This window comes from Pteronotus mesoamericanus, unplaced genomic scaffold (assembly GCF_021234165.1).
Source record: "Pteronotus mesoamericanus isolate MK-2021 breed Mesoamerican mustached bat unplaced genomic scaffold, CSHL_Meso_final contig_25, whole genome shotgun sequence".
In the NCBI taxonomy this organism is placed as follows: Eukaryota; Metazoa; Chordata; class Mammalia; order Chiroptera; family Mormoopidae; genus Pteronotus; species Pteronotus mesoamericanus.
In genome coordinates this window covers 11,107,017-11,127,509 of record NW_026555105.1, presented here as the reverse complement: position 1 = coordinate 11,127,509, position 20,493 = coordinate 11,107,017, and the positions used below count along the sequence as shown (strand labels likewise).

The window sequence follows — 20,493 nt, the reverse complement described above, 5'->3', positions numbered from 1 at the left end:
TCCCAAGGTGGCCTGATGCCATGAGGCTTCACACCTTTGTGCTTTGGCCTAGGGTGGTTCAGCTTAGCATTACTGACATTTAGGGTCGGATAATCCTCTGCTGTGGGATGTGCCGTGCATTGTGGGATGTCTAACAGCATCCCAGGCCTCTCTGCACTATTCGCGGCCTCTAATAGCATGCTCCGAGTCAAAATCAAAATTAAAAGCGTCTCTAGTCATTGCCGAATATCCCCTGGGAGACAGAATCACCCCTGGTTGGGAGCCACTGCCTGCTCTTGCCTCTGCTTAGAAGGCTCTTCTCCCTTGTCAACCTGGTGAGCTCCTTTCCGTGCATCAGAACCCAGTTCAGAAGTCGCCTTCTCTCCGAGGCGGTCTGGATCCTCTGGGCTGGGACCAGGATGAGGTGAGACATTAGTCTTGATCACAAAATTTAAGGGAGTACCAAAAAACTCAGTAATCAAGATAAATAATATTCTCGTGTACTATTTTTATAAATCAAAACTACCACAAAAAATAAATAAATAAAAACTATGATGAATAGTACATCAAAAATATAAACAGAGCCCTGGCTGGTGTGGCTCAGTGGGTTGGGTATTGTCCTACAAACCACAAGGTGGCGGGTTTGATTCCCAGTCAGAGCACGTGCCTGGATTGTGGGTTTGGTCCCCAGTCAAGGTGCATGCAAGGGGCAACCAATGGATGTTTCTCTCCCTCTCTTTCTCCCTTCCTCCCCCTCTCTCTAGAATCAATAAAAGAAAACAATACTTAAATAGCGGTGGGATCAACCTGAATTTATGACAATAGTTGGCTGTCGGTTTCGATACATGTCTGTGCTACCAGCCTGGGACAGCCTGAAGGCAAGGTCCATGCTGCGTGTACCTATCCCTGGCACCGGCGTCTAGTAGAGGGCCTGCCCGGCAGGTGACCCTCAGTGTCTGTTGATTGACTGAGTGAACAGGAGACCTGTCCAAGGTCACAGAGCGGGAAAAAAGGTAGAGCTGAAACTTGAACTGGAGGCCTCTGACTCCAAGCCCAGTGCTCTCTGCGCCTTTCAGGCTGCGAAGATGTCCTGGGGCGCTCTGAGCCTGGGGGACAGGGACAGGTAACAGCAGCCGTGAGTTTAGTTTGGTGTCCACTAGGCTCATTTCAGCCTCAAACCCTGGTGCCAGGCAAGAGCTGGCAGCTCCCTGAACAAGAACAGAGCTGTGAGGTCAGCCCCTTGGAGCACTGCCCCTGCTCCCAGTTTCCTTATCTTGACCTTTGGAGGGCAAGGACCACACCTTGTTTGACCTTATATCCTCTTGGTGAACTTCTCCTAAATGAAAGGATGAACGATCTGCACCGTAATCTGCTAACATTTACTTAGCACTCATTATATGCTTGGCATCCATGGAAACCCATTATATTTGTATCTCATTTAATCCTTCACTCTGAGAAGGAGGTACCGTCATTGTTGCCATTTCACAGGTGAGTGGGCAGAGGCACGGGGAGGTAAACCACCTGGCTACACAGCTGTCACGGTGGCGCCAAAGTTCGAACCCAGGCAGCCTGACTCCCCAGCCTGTGCGCTGCAGACATAACCTGCACAGCCTTCGGGTGAATGAGTGAATGAATACATGAATGAGCAAAGGGGGTGACCAAGCCAGGATTGTACCCACTTTATCCATCTGACTTTGAGCCAAGCCCCTTACATTCATAGGTAACCAGAGCATGAAGCGTAAGGTGGTGATTTGGAATGAGGGACAGGTGAGTACTGAGGAATTCAGAGGAGAGTAGTAGCAGGGACAGATTCCTGGAGGTGGTGGCCTTGGGGCTGGGTCTTAGAAGCCAGAAAACAGCAGCAGAAGCCTGAGAGGAGGAAACTTCACACCTGCCTGGATTTTCTTGTTCAGACCCAGTCGCCACAGGCTCTGCTGGGTGGGATTCGCAGAACAGTTTGTGATGTTTTACGATAGCTTGGGCGCCCCCTGGTGCCCATCCTCTCACCCCCTGCCAGGCTCCTAATAGGAGTCCTGACCCTCTGGCTGTGACGGGTGCAAAGGCCAGACATTTAACTTCCATTCCGGGCGAGGTGCCAAGCTTGGCAGAGAGCCTGTCCCTCTGAGACCTGCTCCCAAGTCATGAGGGAGAATCAGGAAAAATCACGGCTACATTCGTCAGCTGCAGCGCCGATATTACCCTGTATAATGGCTCTTGGCTCTGACTGCATATTCAGTACCATGTTGGGGAAAATGAGCTTTTAATGTACCGCCGGCATTGCTGAGAAACCATCTCTGGCTCCGTGGAGTGTCTGGAGCACATAAAACTTGAGATCTATTGGAGTCATTTCGCCCCTGCTCTGGCTGGATAATAAAAAGTCCGTCTCGGCTCTCCTCTCGTCTTGCGGCTTTGTCCATTTAGAACTCAGCGTCTTCATAAAAGCCAACAAGACAAATAAAACTCATCTAAATGTTAAAGCTCCAGAAGAGAGTGTGACTGTGCCATGGGGCCAGGAGCATTTCACGGAGAGGAGCATTCTGTGGGACATTTTAGCACACCAGCTGGGTTGGGCTGTGACCGGCTGTGATGGTGGCAGCCTGGTGTCCGAGCCACAGCACTTAACTGGGAGTCTGGAGTCCTGGGGCTCCTACTCTGCCATGGCGGGTGATGTTGGGTGTTACTGTCCCTCTTTGAGCCTCAAGGAAGATGTTCTCTAAGCCACAGGGTGGCTGTGAGAAGCAAATGTGCTAGTGAAACACTACTGGTGCTTAGCTTTGTGGAGGGGATGTAGCAGGTGCCTGGTAAGAGTTTGTTGACTGACTGACTGACTGACTGAATGAATGAATGAATGAATGAAAATAAATGCTGCCTCTGCGAGTGCATCACAGATTGTAGAGTGCTCCTACGTCACTGGTGGGGAGCAAGCCAGTGGGGGCCCTGTAGCCCATTCTGTCTTATAGTATCGTCCTCCTTCTCTCATCTGACCCCCTTGTTGACTTAGGAGGGAGATGGAGTCATCCTCAGTTACAGATGTGCACCTGAGACTCAGTGCGACTGGCTGGTCCAGAGACGCACAGCCAGGAAGCTGTGGAGGGCCTCGTTCTCTTGGCCTGAAGTATTTCGTGCCCTCCTCATGGGGCAGAAGCATCTCTCACCCAGCCCCTGGCCCCAGGCCTCTGACCTGGGAGGTGGGACTCTCCCCGCCCCGCCTCCAGCCATTGTGGATGAGTCAGAGCTCCCACTGAGACAGAGTTAGGCAGGAGGGGCAGAAACAGTAGCCTCAACGGCTATTTTTCCCAAACTCTCAGTAGCAAGGAGAAGGGAAAGGAACTTGGGGTGAGTAATTAGAACCTGTCACTGAGCCCAGTAGCTGCTGGATGGGATGCTGGACCCCCAAGAAACTGTCCTAAATAAGCCATTGCTAGTTCTTCCCTGTCACCCCGATGAAACCGATGAAGAGACTCGGGGCAGGAAACCTGGGTTCATGACCTGTCTCTGCCACCAATAATGAACTGTATAGGGCAAGTCCCTGTCTTCCCAGCCTCACCCCATCGCATGTTGATTGGACAAAGCCCAGACCACCAACAGGAGTTGTGGAGATGAAGGGAGAGAGGTCTCCAGAGCATTTAATGGCTGGGTCCTGCAGGGGGTAGTTGTCACCAGGGAGGCAGAGCAGAGCCACAGGTCAGCAGAGCCCAGTAGGTTGGGAGGGAGTGCACTGGGGCCAGACAGCTGCTTGTGTACCTCAGCTGTGTGACCTCAGCCAAGCCACTTAACCTCTCTGTGCCACAGTTTCCTCACAGCGCTGTGGCGAGGAGTAAGTGAGATATTCCAGATGGTATTCAGAGCGCAAGAGGGAGGTCAGTCTGGTCCCACAGGGACCTCTCAAGCATGAATTAGGCCACAGCGTGGCTGGCATTTGTACCCCAGGGTGAGGTGTGAGTCAGTCATAGGTGACAGGCTGGGGTGGGAGTGTCGCTCCTGCATAACTTTCTAGGCAGGACAGCTCCCATTGGCCAAGGGTGGCTCTCGGAGAGGGAGGCAGCTGCGAGCCTTCCCAGGAATGGATCTGGGTCTGGGGCTCGGGGCCCCAGGAGCATCTGCGCCTAAAATCTGCATCAGTCCCAAGTTCCCAGGTGATGCTGACCCTGCTGGCCTTCTTATGCCCCACACTAGACCCGTGGTATTTAACCAGGGCCCCCAGGCATTCTAGCCCTGCTCAGATCCACTGGCATCTTCATCCTCAGCTGAGTCCTGAATTCTCCGGTGTCTTCAGGACACACAGAACAGTTCCTTGTGTTTCTGTTTGCCATGAGGATTTCATCACACCTGCGATAGTGGCAAACCTTTCCTCCAGAGAACCAGAGGATCCACACCTCTGCTCGTGCTTCCGAACTCTCCCCAGCCCCTCACGCCTCCCCTTGGCTCAGGCTTTGAAACAGACAGCCTGGCACAAAGACTGTCCCCAGCCCGTGGTGAGAAGGCACCAGGCCAGATCTCCCTAGATTGTAGAACGTCTCATCCTTGTGAAGTGTTGTGGGTAATCGTGCACCAAAGGCCCAAGCAGAGTCAGAAACAGAGAGCAATGGCAGAAACGAAAGAACACCCAGGACAGGGAGGACCGTGGGGTCTCCACGTGCCAGCAAAGTGTGGGGCCCCCACCTGAGAATTCAGGTCCAAAGGGTCAGCCTGAGATGGTTACTCCCCATCCCACAGGGCTCCTCTTCTCCCTTGGGAGCCCATACCTCGGACCCCCGCACCCTCGCCTATGAGACCCCTCTCCTCCTCTCCCTTTCATCTGCCTTATGAACTTGACCTGGTCTCCTTGCTGGGAGACGCAGATTAACTCCTGAACTCCAGCCAGCAAGTTGGCCACACCCTTCTGATATTTTCCACCATCAGAACCTTGATCACACTAAACTGGAACTGTGTCTTCCCATAACCTCCCGCAAAATGATTCCCAAACGTGGTAGGGACCGAGTTCACTTGCCCCAGCACAGGGCAGAAGGCTGCCATCCAATCAGGTATCCACTGTGTGAATGACCAGGGCCAGCCAACGACACTGCAGACAACACTCTCTCAGGCTTGACTGCTCCTGCGGCCCCTTCATGTGGGCACTCGCATTGCGACTCTGTGCCCACTGCCCTGCTGAAAGGGGCCAGGACTTTGCCCGAATTAATGTCGCTGGCATTGGGCTTTGAGAGACCTGGATTTAAATCTGAGTTCCTCCAGCTACTTGCCGTGTTGAGCATGTCATCTGCCCCCTCTGAACTTTCGTTTTCTTATGTGTAAAACAGACACGTGAATAATCCTTATGGGGTTGTTTTGAAAATAAAATGCTATGATGCTTATAAAATGCTCAGCATGGTAGCCATAGCAATGCTATTATTTGTTTCTAAGCCCTTTGTGTATGAGCTGCCTTTGTTTTTCTTCCGTCAACCCAAATGGAAAGCTCTGCATCCTTTCTGGTTTCCCCAAGAAATCCACCTGCCAAAGTATTGGTGGACAGGGTCGGTCCGCTGGGGGCCTTGGAGGCGCCCAGCACAGACGTGTGATCTATGCTCCCAAGTCCCCTGTTGGGCACACTGACTCCTTGATGCATTTCCAAACCAGTGGTCACGCACTATGTGCCCAAGGCCTTATTAATCTGCTGCAGCATTGACGTCACCTCCAGAACAGTAGCTGGACCTTTTAATTATTCCTAATGTGATTGGTCTCTTCTTTCACACTGTCGAGTCTCCCACTGGGGCATTTGGGAATTTTTATTGACTTAGCATAGCTCTTTATATATTAAGAACATTTTCCTTTTTGTCATGTATGTTGCAAATATTTATTCTCAGTGTATTTCCTTCTCATCTAGGTAATTGATTTTTTTAAAAATTTTTAAACCTTTCCACATTTTCTAAGTACCCAAATCTGTGTTCTTTTTTATGGCTTCCACCTTCAATGGGAAACTTACAAAGCCCTTCTCCAACAAAATATCACATTGGTTCTAATATTATTTTTCCAAATGCTAAATAGTTACCAATATCATTTACTTAAAATTCATCATGTCTTCCACCAACTTAATTTGTTACTAAATAAGTATGCTACAAAAATATACTCAAAACTATATGGGTTTTCTTCTCTATTCCATTATTTTATCTGTCTTTTTTCATGTCCTTACTGCACTTTCTAAATTCCTCTGGCTTTGAAGTATGTTTTAATGCAATACAATTTTTTTTCAAAGTTCTGACAAATCTCACTCATTTCTTCTTCCAGATGAATTTTTAAGTCACTTCGACAAAACCATTACTTTTTTATATTGGCATTTCATTATATCCACAAAATAAAATGGGGACATTTTACATCATTATGCTAGTGAGTTTTCTCATTCAGAAACACAATGTGAATCTCCATTTACTTAAATTATTTTACCTCTCTCTATAGTTATATGGGTCCAACATATTTCTTATACATTTCATTTTGTAGAATTTTATATTTTTGCATTGCTTTATGGTTAGAACTTTCCATCTGTGTCTGCTGTTTGTGGGTAAATAAGAAATCAGTGTATTTCTCATACTTATTTTTATTCGACTGTCTCAAATTCCAACTCTCTGAGGTTTGGGGCGTTCCTAGAAATGCTGTCTCACCTGTAAAGAAGATGATTCCTGGCGGTTGTAACCTGTGTCTTGTTTCCTTGCATTTGGTCAGACTTTAAATGGTGATGATCTGTTGCCAGCGATCTTTGCTTCTCCCTGAGCTTAACAGGAATGAAATTCACCCTTGGCACGAAGTCAGTTTTCTTCAGCAAACTTTAAAAAAATCTTAATCTTCCAGTTCACTTAAAATTGTTGCTGAGTTTTAGCAAGTGCCTATTAAATCTATATTGGGCTGATTATACAGTTTTTCTTCCTTAGTGTATTAAACTGATGAATTTTATTAATAGATTCCCCAGTATTAATATATTCTACTTGGTTATAGTATGCATGTATACCTATGTATTAAAACATACATACACATATATACTTTTTAATATGAGGCTAGGTTTAATGCACTGCTATTTAATTTAATATTTTTCTTTTATGTTGTTATAGTGAAATGGACCTATAGTTTTCATTTTATAAGATAGCTTTCTCATAATCCTGTATCAAAATACAGATTTTACTTTATATAGTCATTATACAGGTTATACCATCTTCATAAAATGAGTAGTTTATTACACTGAGATCTATAGTTATCACCACTGAAATGTATTTAGTATTATCTTATAATTTTTATAGGCTTATTCCCCATTCATAGTCCTAGAGGTGCATAATTTCTCTCTTTTTTCATGTTTATCTTTACCAGAGCTTCCTCCAGGTTATCGGTTTATCTACTTTGTTTGACTAATTTTATCCAGGGAACCAGCCATCAGAATTATGTTTCAATTCTATCACTTTACTTTTTTCTTAATTTATTCATTTCTCCTTTTATGTTTATTAATCTTTCTCTTTCTGTAGATGCCTAAAATTTTTCTTTTAGATTCTCTAGCTCATTTACTTTTATTGTTTATTGTTTAATATTAAAAAGTTTATGGCTGTACATCTTTTCTGAGTATGGCTTTCACTGTATTCTATAAATTTTGAAATGAAATGTTCTTACATCTTTCACTTCTTCCTTCCCAAAACATAGTTTATTGATTTTTCTAAAAATGGCACATTCATAGTAAAAAAAAACAAAATTTAAACACAAGCAAATACAAAGAAGAAATAAAAAAAATCATTAAAACTTCACCAGCCACAATAACTAGGATTAACCTAACCATTTTCTAAGTATCTTTGTAGTCATATCTGTGCATTATACACACCTAATTTACATAGATGAGAGCATAATATAGTGCCTTTTCCTGTGCTTTCTAGTCTTTTCTAGACCGGCCAAGTTTCTGCAACAGTCTGTAATGGACGTATGATCATGCCCATAATCACAGGTCATGCCCTTATTTTTAGTGTCTGCATAATATTCTGTTGTCACAATGGATGATTCATTGTAAATGTAAACAATGTTCTATTGACAGAAATTTAGGCTGTTTCTGATTTTCCTCTATTATAAAACTCTCTTGGGATGAGTTCCTTAAGAGCTGTGAAGATGATTTTTTGAGGGTGGGGTGTCAGGAAAGGGAGGAGAGGAGAGCGCTACCCTGCATAAGCTTCTTAGCCCTCTGAGCCTCAGTCTTCTCATCTGTGGCAATGGGAACCATCCTAGTGCCTCATGGGAGGGCTGTGAGAATCCACGAGGAGCGATCTTTGGACACTTGAAAATGATTCGCAGTTTGTGGGGGCCTTAAAGCTCACAACCTCACGGAGGGGTAGGAACTCTGATTTTTAAGTGTGGACTCAGCCTGGATTCTAAAACGGCCTGTTGCTCTGAACCACTTACCTGCTCTGGCAACGTTTGGCCATTGCCCTAAAGTGGCTGAACCGTGTGGAACGCCCAGCTTCCTCTACGTTCCTAGCATTGTCTCAGAGCCCGATGTCCCCAGCCCCCTGCACTAATTAACTTGTGGCAGATTAGGCAGCGAGAACCACCCAGAACTCTGAATCCTGCCTGTGTCTTGGATCCACGGTGCAACCTCAGGCCAGTCCTTGTCCTCTCTGGGACTCTCTGACCGGCTGCAACTCTTCTGAGAAAGGATCTTGGACATTTGCCCACAGCCCCCAACCTTCTCCTGGGCGTTTCAGTCTTGGCTTAACCAGGGCCTTCGATGGGCAAGGCTTTTCTCTGGAGTTCATAAAAACATGTAAACACGGGCAAGGATACAAAATATTGAGCGGCAGGGCAGTAAAACACACCAGTGTTTGTTGTATTAATTGAATATTCATGAGCTGACTGTTTAAATTACAGTTCACAACTGTTGCCGGGCCTGATGAATAATTTAAACGAGGGTGGCCAAAGAGATTTCAACACCGCATTAGCCAACTGCTCAGGATCAGCCACAGAGAATTTATAATTAGCCTGGAATATCCTATAATAAATTCTTTGGAAAGATGGTTTTAATTAGCGTGTGTGCTAATTCAGAATGGAGAATGTTAAGCATTAAGGAGGAGGGGGGTGAGTAACCCTTCCCTTTCCTTGTGTTTCCCTGTCATGTGTGGGAGGGTCTCAGCACCTGCCGGGAGACGCTGAGCCACGCTGAGCTTCAGCCCATCACTAGGCGTGTGGGGATGGGAGAGGCACCCGCGGCAGAAGGAACAGCGTGAGCAAAGGCAAAGGGGCAGGAACATGTGGTGTGGGTGCCGCCAGTGAGGAGCGGGGTGAGAAGAGGCCAGAAGAAGGCAGGGGTCCGGCCACACCACACTGTAAACGCTTGGAGGGAGTGGATGGAGGGGGAGGTCCCACTTAGGAGCTTGAATCCATGGACCTGACCTGGAGTTTGGGGAGGTCGCCCCTCTGGGGCCCAGAGCTCCCAGGTCTACCTGGCTCATTCTTTTGACATTTACTGAGCACCTGCTGTGTGGCAGGAGTGGGGCTGGACACCAGGGAAGTGGCCCTGAGCAAAACAGGTCCTCTCCTTCACAGGTGGAGCGCGCAACCAGAACTGTTCACACAGGAGGGTGAATGTATAATTGCCATCGTAACAAGGTCAATTAAAATAATAACAACAAGGTGCTATGAGAAGCACCTGGAGGTGGTAACATGTGAGCTGAGTTCTGAAAAGCAAGTAGGGGTCTCGGAGAATCCCAGCAGTGGCCTGTGGCATGGAGTGGGGGGCACCAGGCTGGTAATCAGAGAGAGGGGGTCTATGTATGGGGAGCTAGAGGAGAAATAACCCCTCTGTCTGAATCCAAACCCTGGCTCTGGGACTTAAAGGTGCCCCTGAGCCAGACAGGACGTTTCTAGGCTTCATTTCGTCAGGATTCACTCGCGTGCTTTTTCATTTATTCTATCTGCGTTTATTGAGCCTGTACTCTGTACCAGGCCCTCTCCTAAGCCCTGAGCAGATGACAGTTCCTGACCCCTGGGACTTAAGTTCCAGTGGGATAGACAGACAGTGAGGTCAAGAAGTAAAATGCCCCCGCCCCTCGTTACTCAGATGGAGAAGCAAAGGTTCCTGCCAGGTACGCGGAGGCATCCTCCCAGAATGTGGCTCAGATGCCATGCTGTGGACAAAGGCATCAGGCCCCCCCTTCAAAACTGGAACTGAAGATCAAATTTAGGAAGACAGAGGACCCGCAGCTCAGACAGGTCATTTTGGTTGTCAGTCTCTGGAAACCAAGCTCCACCGCCTCGGCCATCCCGAGTCCTCCCGACCTCGTACCCTGAGCACGGGAGACATGCTGGCCCATCCCCCACTCACAGCCACCAGGCTCCCCTGTTTCTTCAGGACCAGCCCTCATCCCCGGTGGCCTGCCCCTTGGGGCCTCCCCCAGCTTCCTCGCCGCCTCGGCCCCAGTGCACCCTGGAGCCCTAGAAGTGCCCGACACTCAGGGAGACCATCATGCTGACTCAGGACCCCAAGCCTCGCCTCCAGTTTTGATTCACTCACAGCAAGTTCCTGGTGGTTTGCCATTGTTTTTGTCCAACGGTTCCCAGAGAGTTCAGCAGTAGTCGAAACAAGGCCGACGGGCTGTGCTGACTCCCTGTGCGGTGATGACAACCGTTACTTCAGGGCACTCTGCCCCTGCCGGCCGGCCCAGCCCACGCTGCCCTGCTGCCCCCAGGAAAGAAAAGAGCTCAGGCCCTGGCAGGTCAGGCAGACCCAGGCTGGGATCCTGGTGCGGCTGTGGATGGGCTGCCGGCAGGGAGCCATGGGCTTCACCTCCCTGAGGCTCCATGTGCTCATCTGTAAAGGGGGACGAACTGTACCTGCCTCCCAGGACTGTTAAGTGTTGCCTGAGATCAAAGCTGCGAATGTGGCCTGGGGGTGTCACAGCCATGCGATGGCCCATCGGCTCTGTAGTTAAAGTCCCTATGGGGGTGTGACCCTCCACAATTGCACTTTCCCCTTGGCATCTGAATAGAAAGCTGTCCTTTGACACCTGCCTACTGTCCCACCTGTCCCCTCATGGTTCCAGGGGAGGCCATCAATGCCGGCTGTGCCTGTACCCCCCGCCCCGTTCACTCTGGCCCCTTTCCCCCACCACCACCAACTATGAAACTGCTCCACTCAGAGCCCTGGTGGCCTTGTTGCCACATCCACCGGCCACGCGATGCCTTTATCATACTTGGCATTTGGCTGTATTAGGCCAGCCAGCCACCCCCTTCTTCCTGAAACTCCCTCCCCTGCTCCCTTGATGTGACTGCGCGACTTTCATGCTCCTGGTATCCTCTACTGCTCAGGCCACCTCTTCCTGGTCTCCTCGCAGGCCCCTCCTGCACCTGTCTCTGCCTGATTCCCTGCCGTTGTGGCCCTGGGGACTCCAGGTCAGTGTCCACTGCTTGGTCCCCTCCTCTAAGCACCAGGCCATGTAATGGACCATCTGCACCTGCAAACCCCACCGGGATGCTGAGCCCAAGCTCAGCCTGTGCACAGCTGGCCACTCCTCCCCGCCTGGCTGGACATGTCTGTTCTTCCCTCTGAGCAGCCCGTGATTATCATCGGTGACCTAGTGTCATTCTTGGCCACCTGCCATGGCCACCAGCTCTAAATCCTGACTTCCGGGGCATCTCTCAGGCTCCTCTCTTACTTTCCGTCTATCTGAACCTCCAGCAGTGGCTGTGCTACTCCTCACCTGGAAGCTGCCGCCTGCCGCATAGCAGCCAAGCTGGCCTCTCTAAAATTCAAGTCACCGCTCTGCCTAAAGCCCTTCTGGGTTCCCAGTGACCCTCAGGATAAAGTCCACATGTCTTCACCTGGCACGCAAGGTCCTACCCCGCCTGCCTTGTGCCTGATTCTCTGAGCTCACCCTCCCCGCCTTCCTCACCTGCCAGCCAGACGGAGGCCTGCCTGGACCCCAGTCTGCACCTAATGACCTCACGGTGGCCTGTGGCTTCTCTTCCAGCAGTTGTCACCACTGACTACATAGCAATTGCAATGACCTAGAGAAGGGTCCTGAGGTGGCAGCGTGCTTGGTTTAAGGGATAGGAAGGAGGTGAGCATGCTGGTGTGGAGTGAAGGGGGTGGGGGAAACAGCGGGGGGGAAGGCCGGAGAGCTACCAGGTGGTAGGGCGGGGGTGGGGGGGTTCTGGGGGTCTGTGGTTTAGTAAGGACTTGGGCTTCTCCTCGAAGTGAAGTAGGGAGCTAGTGCAGGCTCTGAGCAGAGGAGGGAGAGCATGCCAGAGACAGGATGCGTTGCGACCACAGCCCCCATCCCAACCAGAGCAGAAACCTCACTCCCTGAGCCAGCGAGCCAGCGCTCAGTGTTTGCAAACCTTTCTTCAAACACAACACCAGCCAGAAGGGGACAAATGGCTTTGCATTTACAGCCTTCCCTGCTGGTGCCTTCGTGTTCGTAACAGGATGATCAGTGTAACCAGGAATGGGGCTGTAGCTTTAAAGGATAAATTAGTCTGACTCTTAACTCAATAATTAAAACTGTGATGGCGCTCGGCCTGCAGGGATAATGTACTATTATTATAGTCGTTTGTTTCAATTAAATGCTTACTGATTTTACAATAGCAGCTGGGCACCTGTGCACTGTAGCTATTACTCTGAACAAGACATCTCAAATTTCAGGAGAAATTTGTCAGCGTGCAAAGGGTGTCTCGCCAAGCATAAAAGTTTATTAGAGATACTTACTGACAAGCAGTCTGGACGAGGGACAGGCACAGGGGAAGGCTTCCTATGGGTTTTCTTTTCTCCTCTATTGTGCTTCCTAGAAGGAAATAATTTGCACATAGTCGCCCCTTAAAGCCCAAGGAAACCTCAGAAAGCAGTGTGCCCCTGGGAAGGTTGCCCTGGGGGGTCCGTGGGGTGCAGTAGACTGAGTAATCCCCCCCAAGGTGTCCCCCACATCCTAATCACCTGAGCCCGTGAGTGTATCACCTTACCTAGCAAAAGGGACGTGCAGGTGAGATTAAGTTGAAAACCTTGAGACGGGGAGATTATGCTGCATCATTTGGGTGGGCTCGGTGGTATAATCACAAACCCTTATAAGAGGGGCATTGGAGAGTCCAGTGCCTGGAGGAGCTGATGCGATGATGGCAGCGGGGAAGAAAAGGCCATGTGATGCGGGGCCACGAGACAAAACAGAAGAACAGCATCCATCCCCAGCCCCCCCAAAAATGCAAGGAGAGAGAGTCTCCCCTGGAGCCCTGCGAGACAGAATTTGGATTTCTGGCCCTCAGAGCTGCAAGATAAGGAGTTTGTATTCTTTTAAGCCACTAAATTTGTGCTAATGCGTTACAACAGCCATAGCAAATGAACGCACAGGGCCTCCGCTGCTTCTCAGAGTCCAGAGACTCTTCTTAGAGTCCTGAGACCGCTTTCCCCAGGGAGGCGGTTCCGCTGCGGACCCCAGCGCTGCCCGGCCGCTGTCAGCGCAGACCTGGGTTCGACGCTCCACTGCTTAAAGCCTGCGTCCAGCCCCTTAGCATGTGCGGGCACTGTCCGTCCGCCTCTGCCAAACACACCGGCCCTCCGAGTCCTAACAGCCTCTGACAGCCCTTGGTCCTCGTCCCCCACTCTCTGGCACTCCAGCTAGGCCAGGCTGTTGCAGAGCGCAGCGTGTCACCTGTATCAGTCTGCGTTCTTTAGAGAAATGGAACCAGTAGTTTAGATAGATAGATAGATAGATAGATAGATAGATAGATAGATATTAGAAGGAATTGGCTCACGTGTCCATGGTGGCTGAGAAGCCCGAAGATCTCCAGTCAGCAAGCTGGAGACCCAGGGGAGCTACTGATGCCGTAGTTCCAGCCTGAGGGCAGGAGAAGACCAATGTCCCACAGCTGGGCAGAAGTTCCCTCTTACTCAGCCTTTTTGTTCTTGTCAAGTCTTCAACTGATTAGAGGAGGCCCGCCCACACTGGGAAGGGCAATCTGCTTTACTCAGTCCATTGATTCAAATGTTAATCTTACCCAGAAACACCCTCACAGACACACCCAGAATGATGTTTGACCACTTGTCGGCAACTGTGGCCCAGTCAAGTTGACACATAAAATTAACCATCACATTACTCCATGCCTCTCTGCCCTGGCATGGGCTCCTGGCCCAGGAAGTGCCCTCCACGCCCTGACTTGTTTTCTACAAACTTCTCCAAGAGGCAGCAGAGAGCGTTCCCCTGGGGAAAGGCTTTCTGGCTCTCCCAACATTAGAAGGACCCCTTTCTGCCTGGCCCAGGTTCCTTTGAACGCCCGTGCTCCTGTACTGGTTAAAACTATATGGGTGCCTCTCTGCCTCCTCCATCAGACTGTGCACTCAGATCTGGTGCTTTCAGTCTAACCTTGGTCTTCTCCATCTAGCCCAGGATCTCAGGCATAACAGCCCTCGGGAAAGGTTTTTTGAATGAACGAGTGAGTGAATGAGTAACAGGAGCAGTCTTGGGAACCCGGGAGGGTCAGAGAAGTAAAATGGCCCTGGGTAGTTCTGACGAGGGCAGCTCAAGGCGGAGGCCCAGTCAGGGACATGAGAAGGAGGCTCAAAGCAGCAATGGACGCTCAGATTTGGAGGACAGTGGCCAACCACCAAATCTCTGTCAGCAGCCCAGGCCTTTCTGATTTTAAAGAGAGGTTGCATTGTGAGTCAGAGCGAGAGCGCAGCTGGTGGCCAGGGCAGGGTTTAGCCAGGGACAGCGCACCTGTTGATATTGTGCCTGAGGACATGGGCGGGGGAACCACACCTTGATTTGAATCTCAGCTCTAAAGACGGGCATTTCTTTGCATTTAACAACATTCAGCTAACACAGGAGTTGGCAATCCATGGCCATAGGCGAAATCTGGCCCTCTACTTGTTTTTTGTAAATAAAGCTTTATTGGCACGCAGCCACACCTACTCCTTTACATATTGCCTGTGGCTGATTTTTGTGCTACAGCAGCAGAGGTAACAGATATGACAGAGACCATCTGGCCCTCAAAGCCTAAAATATTGCATTTTATATCTGGGCCCTTATAGAAGTTTGCCAATTACTGACGTAATAAATGTAACCAATGTTTGTGAAGTACCCCTGTAATTTTCATTATCATTGGAGCTTTCCTCCTGGCTTTCCTTTTCTCTCATTTTCCAGAAACTTCCATTGTTTGTGACCTCTTCTTAGCCCATTTGAGATTCGGTTCAAGCTCATACCTTCAAGTTCATGAGGAGATGAAGGAAAGGAAACCTTCTTGTGTTGAACATGTACTATGTGCCTGGCTCTGTAGCAAGTTACCTTCTTATTGGATCCTCCCAGTTGCCCTGTGAGAGGCACCCATATTACCTTCCACCCATGTTAGAGGCAGTAAGATCCATGTGGGTGCAGTGAAAAGATCTTAGTCTCGGAAAAGAGCCAGGATTCTGATTTGTTCATTTCCTAGCTGTGTGACTTTGGAAAAGTCACTTAACCTCTCTGAGTTTTAGTGTCTCCATTGTAAAATGATGGTGGTGATAGTGTTATGTCAAAGATTTGTTGAGGAAGCACCTAGTGCATAGTGAGCCTCACTAAATATAATAGTAAGCAGTATTATTATCATTATTATTGTTTTTAGCATCATCTACAAAGCAGGGCTGTTATCTTTTAGGAAGGGCTACTCTGAGACTGTAGAAGGGATTGTAATTGCTGGTCAGTGGCCTGATAATTTTCCTATGGGATCTGATAGTGCTCAGAGATTAAGGAGAAGTTTCTGGACCCTCTGGACCATAGGCAGGGGCTTCAGTGAGGGAACACAGTGAGCCTCCAGGGGAGACATTCCGGTGCCCCTGACAGAGTGTGAGGTGTGTTCACTGACACCTCATCCCTGAAGCTTGTCCCTCAGTGGAAGCGGGCAAGTATGGAAAATATACGGTATAAAAACCAGTGGTGTGAGCAATGAAAATAGCAAACCTAGAGTTAATGTCTAAGTGCTGTTGTTATCATAGTATAAAATTCAATGCAACTGTCAAAATAATCATTGCAATAAATTATTTAATGGAAAAAAATAATCCGCCACATAAAACACTGATGGGGGATAAATTAAAAGCTTAATTTTCTTTTTACGTGAGGACTCAGAGATATAGTACAATGGCATAAAAATCACTAGTTGAAACTTGATCAACAAAGGAAAGATGGAGGAAGTCAAGGAAGCCAAAAAAACAAACAAACCCCAAAACAGCTACAATATCTATGAACAAACACTATCTTTGTAATAAATGGATTTATTTTCTTGATTTTTAAACAATATTGTTATACATACTTTGACAACTATTTTATTTACTTATCCTTAGTCTTCTATCATTTTATTCTGTTACTTTCTGGGGTTTTTGTTTGTTTGTTTGTTTTGATTACTTTTGTTATTTATGCTTTCTTTGCTACAAGGGTAAAGGAAACTCGGGGCGGGGAGGAGGGGAAAGATGTGGACAAGACTGAGTCCCAGTGGCTCACACACTCTTCGGAGATTGTTGGTCCCGTAGGGAATGACTGTGTTCTACCCCAAGTATGATTCAAAGAAGGTAATGAAAGAGCCAACAATGTCACCTCTGCCCTGATCTGCACCGATTCTGCCCCATTCTCTTGCCATAAACAACTCACATTGCATCGCATTCTCAGGAAAAGCGGCAGCTGGGAGTTTTTCCTACCAGGGAGGCATCCTCTCCTCCCTTCCTTTTTCCATCCTTTAATGAATATTTTTAAAGTACTGTCCCAGGCTCTACCTAAGACACTGGAATACAATAGTGAACTAGCCTTCTACTCATGGAGCTTCCAGGAAGAGAGACGATAAGCAACCAAAATAATTGCAGCTTGAAAGAATGAAGGAAACAAACTATGATGATAGAAAGCAATGCTAGGGGGTTAGGATTTTTAGACAAAGCAGTCTGAGGAGGTGACATTCTAGTTAAGACCTGAAAGATGAGGAGCCCCGTTCAGAGAACTGAATTAAAACTACAATTCAGAATTAACAGGGAAGCAACAATAGTAAATCTTTAAAAATCAGAGAAAGAAATCAATAAAGATTAAAATAAGATCAAAGAAATAGAAAACAGAGGAGTAGGGTGAACAAGAAATTTCAGATTTGCTCTGGCTGGTGTGGCAAAGTGGACTGAGTGCTGGCCTGCGAACCAAAAGGCTGCCAGTTCAATTCCCAGTCAGGGCATGTGCCTGGGTCGCAGGCCAGGTCCCCATTTAGGGGTGTGCAATAGTATCTCTTGTACACTGATGTTTCTCCCTCCCCTCCCCTCTCTTTAAAAAGTAAATAATAAATCTTTTTTAAAAATTCAGATGTGATTCTTTTGAGGAGAAAAAAAATATCACATCATAAAATAGGAAACCCATGAGCTTGCCTAATGAAGAAAAAGGGAGGGAAAAAAATAGAAAATTTACATGAGAAATTAGAAAGAGAAAATAACCACAGATGCAGAGAAAATAAAAATAATTGAAAGACTATGCAAAGTGGTATGCCTCCCTGAACAGTGTATCTATATATAATGTTTAAGTAAAAAAGTATACACTATTCTAAATATGTACTTAGTATGAGATATGCTTATATGTAAAAATCAGTAGCTTTCTTATAGCTCAAAAATAACCAGTTAGAAAATATCATAGGGAATAGTTAATAAGAAAATTACTGAACTACAGGAAGAAAAGTGCAAAACTTTATTAAGGGATTTATTTATTCTGTGTATTTCACAAACCCTTATACAATATAGGGCTATGTGCTAGGCACATTTAATCCTTAACAGCCCTAGAAGGCAGGTTTAACTATTATCTACAGGTTTCAGATGAAGAGCCGAGGCACAGAGAAGTTAAGTAACTTGGCCAAAGTCACCCAGCTTGTAAGTGGCTGAACCCGGATTCCAACACAGTTGGCTTCCAGCTTCTGTGCTCTTTGCCCTCATGCTGCATAGTGAATAAATGCGGAGACATACCGCGTCCCAGGAGGGAAGACTCAGTATTATAAAGTGATCCATTCTCAGCTGGACTGAGCTCTTCAGCAAGGGCTGAAATCCTGACCATCTGTCCAAGTTGAGTGTCAACAGAATGGCAAACTCTCAAGGGGCCAGGTCTCCCCACGGTGCACTGAATCCTGCCCTGGGGGCACTCACCTATCGGGGGCCCACGGGGAAACCACAGCTCAGAACGGACGGAGCCCTGTCCTCCCACTTCTCACCTACGTGCCCTCCCCTGGGCCCCGCCATGTGCACGTGATGGTGGTTCAGGACGGGTCCTTTCTAACTGAAAATGTCCTGTCCTCCTCTCTCAGATCCAGGAGATGGTCCACTCGGAGGTCGCTGCCTACGACTCGGGCCGCCCAGGGCCCCTGCTGGGCCGCCCAGCGATGCTGGCCAGCCACATGAGTGCCCTCAGCCAGTCCCAGCTCATTTCTCAGATGGGCATCCGGAGCGGCATCGCCCACAGCTCCCCGTCGCCCCCAGGGAGCAAGTCGGCCACCCCTTCTCCCTCCAGCTCAACGCAGGAAGAGGAGTCAGAAGCGCATTTCAAGGTAGGTGGGGTGGAGGTACGAAGCCGTAGGGTGCCCGCCCGTCGGCGGGATGACGGGCCCTGCGGGGAAATGGGCATCGCCCACCCCCAGAAAAGACTCGCAGGGCATAACGGTGCCCTTGGCTGGAAAACAAGGAAGAAGGAAATTCTGGAAAAGGATGAAGTCTTATTCCTGAATGGCCATTGGTCATTCCATGACATTGATGGAGTGGGGCAGGATCCTCAGGGTCACGACTCATGGCCTCTATGGTCTTTTAGGAGAAAACATTCTGACAAAAATATGTGGTCCAGCAGAGGGTGCCCCTAGGCAGCACCGACCTCGGGATGGGGCTCTCAAAAAGACCCCCCCGGCTGGAGGTGGGGGTGGTCCGGCCTCTTCAAGCACACGTCGGGGTGAGAGCTCACCAGCTCACGTCGGCGTCCAGGCTCTGGCCCTTTCTTGACCCTGACCAAATCTCCCTCCCTGTTGGGGAGCATCTTGTCTAACGGGTGGAAAACAGAGGCCCAGAAGGGCCAGGGATAGACATGCCTGTCGGGAATCTCCCAACGAGCTAGTGGCGGAATCAACACGTGAGCACACACCTCCCGGGTCTCCTTCATTGCGAGGGCCTCCCACCCCTTTCCATGTGCAGAGACCCTGACCCCCAGGCCGGGGTGGGCGGCCCTGCGTCCTGGCCCGGCTCCATCATCACGGTAACTTGGTCTCTCCTGTAGACCGGGCGGGGGTGGTTTTTATTTTATTTTTTATTTAGAAACCACTTCTAAAACATGAGGGCCAGTGTCCTAAGCACATAGTAAGTATTAATGCGTGTAATCCTCATCCCAACTCTCTATGGCAGGTGCCATTACTATCTCCCGTTGGCTGATGGGGAAACTGAGGGACAGAGTGGTTAAGTGACTTCATTTCGATTCATTCTTCATTATTGATTAGATTTTTATACTCTGTAAAGGTTAACCTGAGGAAAAGGTGATAGAGATGTGAACGATTTTTGCCTGATTATAAGGCGAATTAATTTTTCCCTGTAGAGAGACAAATGACTTCTGTCCAGTAGAAAAGATAAAATGGAGCCCTAAAAGTGATAGTTTTATTACTTTATAGGGCATGAACCAGTCTCTCTATTTCTTTGAATCAGCTCTACCATTATGCTGATTGTCATTAATGAGTTAAACAAAAAACCCAGGGCTCCTACCCGGGGTGGGGGGCGGGGGGGGGTGTGTCTATCTGTCTTTCTGTCTGTCTTGTCTGCCTGTCCGTTGCATCCCCTGCCTAGGGAGTGGTTAGCCCCACAGTGTGGCCCAAGCTGCCCCTGTTCCTGGATGGCCAGCGCCCCTGTATGAACAGAGCCTGGCCAGCAGGGGGTGGGCCTGCCGAGGAAAGCTCCGCTCTGCCCGAGGCTGGGGCGGGTGCCCCTTGGCCGGAGTCCCCGGGCATCTCAGGTTTTCTGACTCCTTTCACCTGGACAGATGTCGGGGGAGAAGAGGCCCTCAGCGGACCCAGGAAAAAAGGCCAAGAACCCAAAGAAAAAGAAGAAGAAGGACCCCAATGAGCCGCAGAAGCCGGTGTCAGCCTACGCGCTCTTCTTCAGGGACACTCAGGCCGCCATCAAGGGACAGAACCCCAGCGCCACCTTCGGGGATGTGTCCAAAATCGTGGCCTCTATGTGGGACAGCTTGGGAGAGGAGCAGAAGCAGGTGAGTCTCCATCCGTTTCTGGGCCATCCCCCCGAGGTTGTGGGGTCCCGGAGCCAATGACGGCCTTGTAAGGTCTGGAACCAGGCCCAACCCCTAGAACTAGAGTCTCTTGCAGAGGTCTTTACTGGGCTCAGTTTGCCCGTCTCCAAGATGGGAGGTTAGGTCCCTTGCGATTCTGCCGTTTTCCCGCTGCATTCACTAGCTACTTAACTGTCCTGGGCCCCTGCTTCCTCATTTGTTTGTTCAACGAGAACATCTCAGTCCCTTTTATCCTCCAACTCTCAAAGGCTGGGTTCCAGACCCAAGCTTTCCTATC

At 48.9% G+C, this 20,493-nt stretch overlaps 1 protein-coding gene across 3 annotated transcripts in view; it reads left to right on the top strand.

The window, feature by feature from the left end:
* TOX2 (TOX high mobility group box family member 2) overlaps positions 1-20,493 on the top strand; it is a 106,827-nt gene that overhangs the window by 81,788 nt on the left and 4,546 nt on the right. For all 3 annotated transcript variants that reach the window (XM_054573401.1, XM_054573400.1, XM_054573402.1), the window contains exons 4-5: positions 18,247-18,486; positions 19,950-20,177. In XM_054573401.1, the coding sequence (XP_054429376.1) occupies positions 18,247-18,486; positions 19,950-20,177 (468 nt within the window). The remainder of the gene's footprint in view (positions 1-18,246; positions 18,487-19,949; positions 20,178-20,493) is intronic.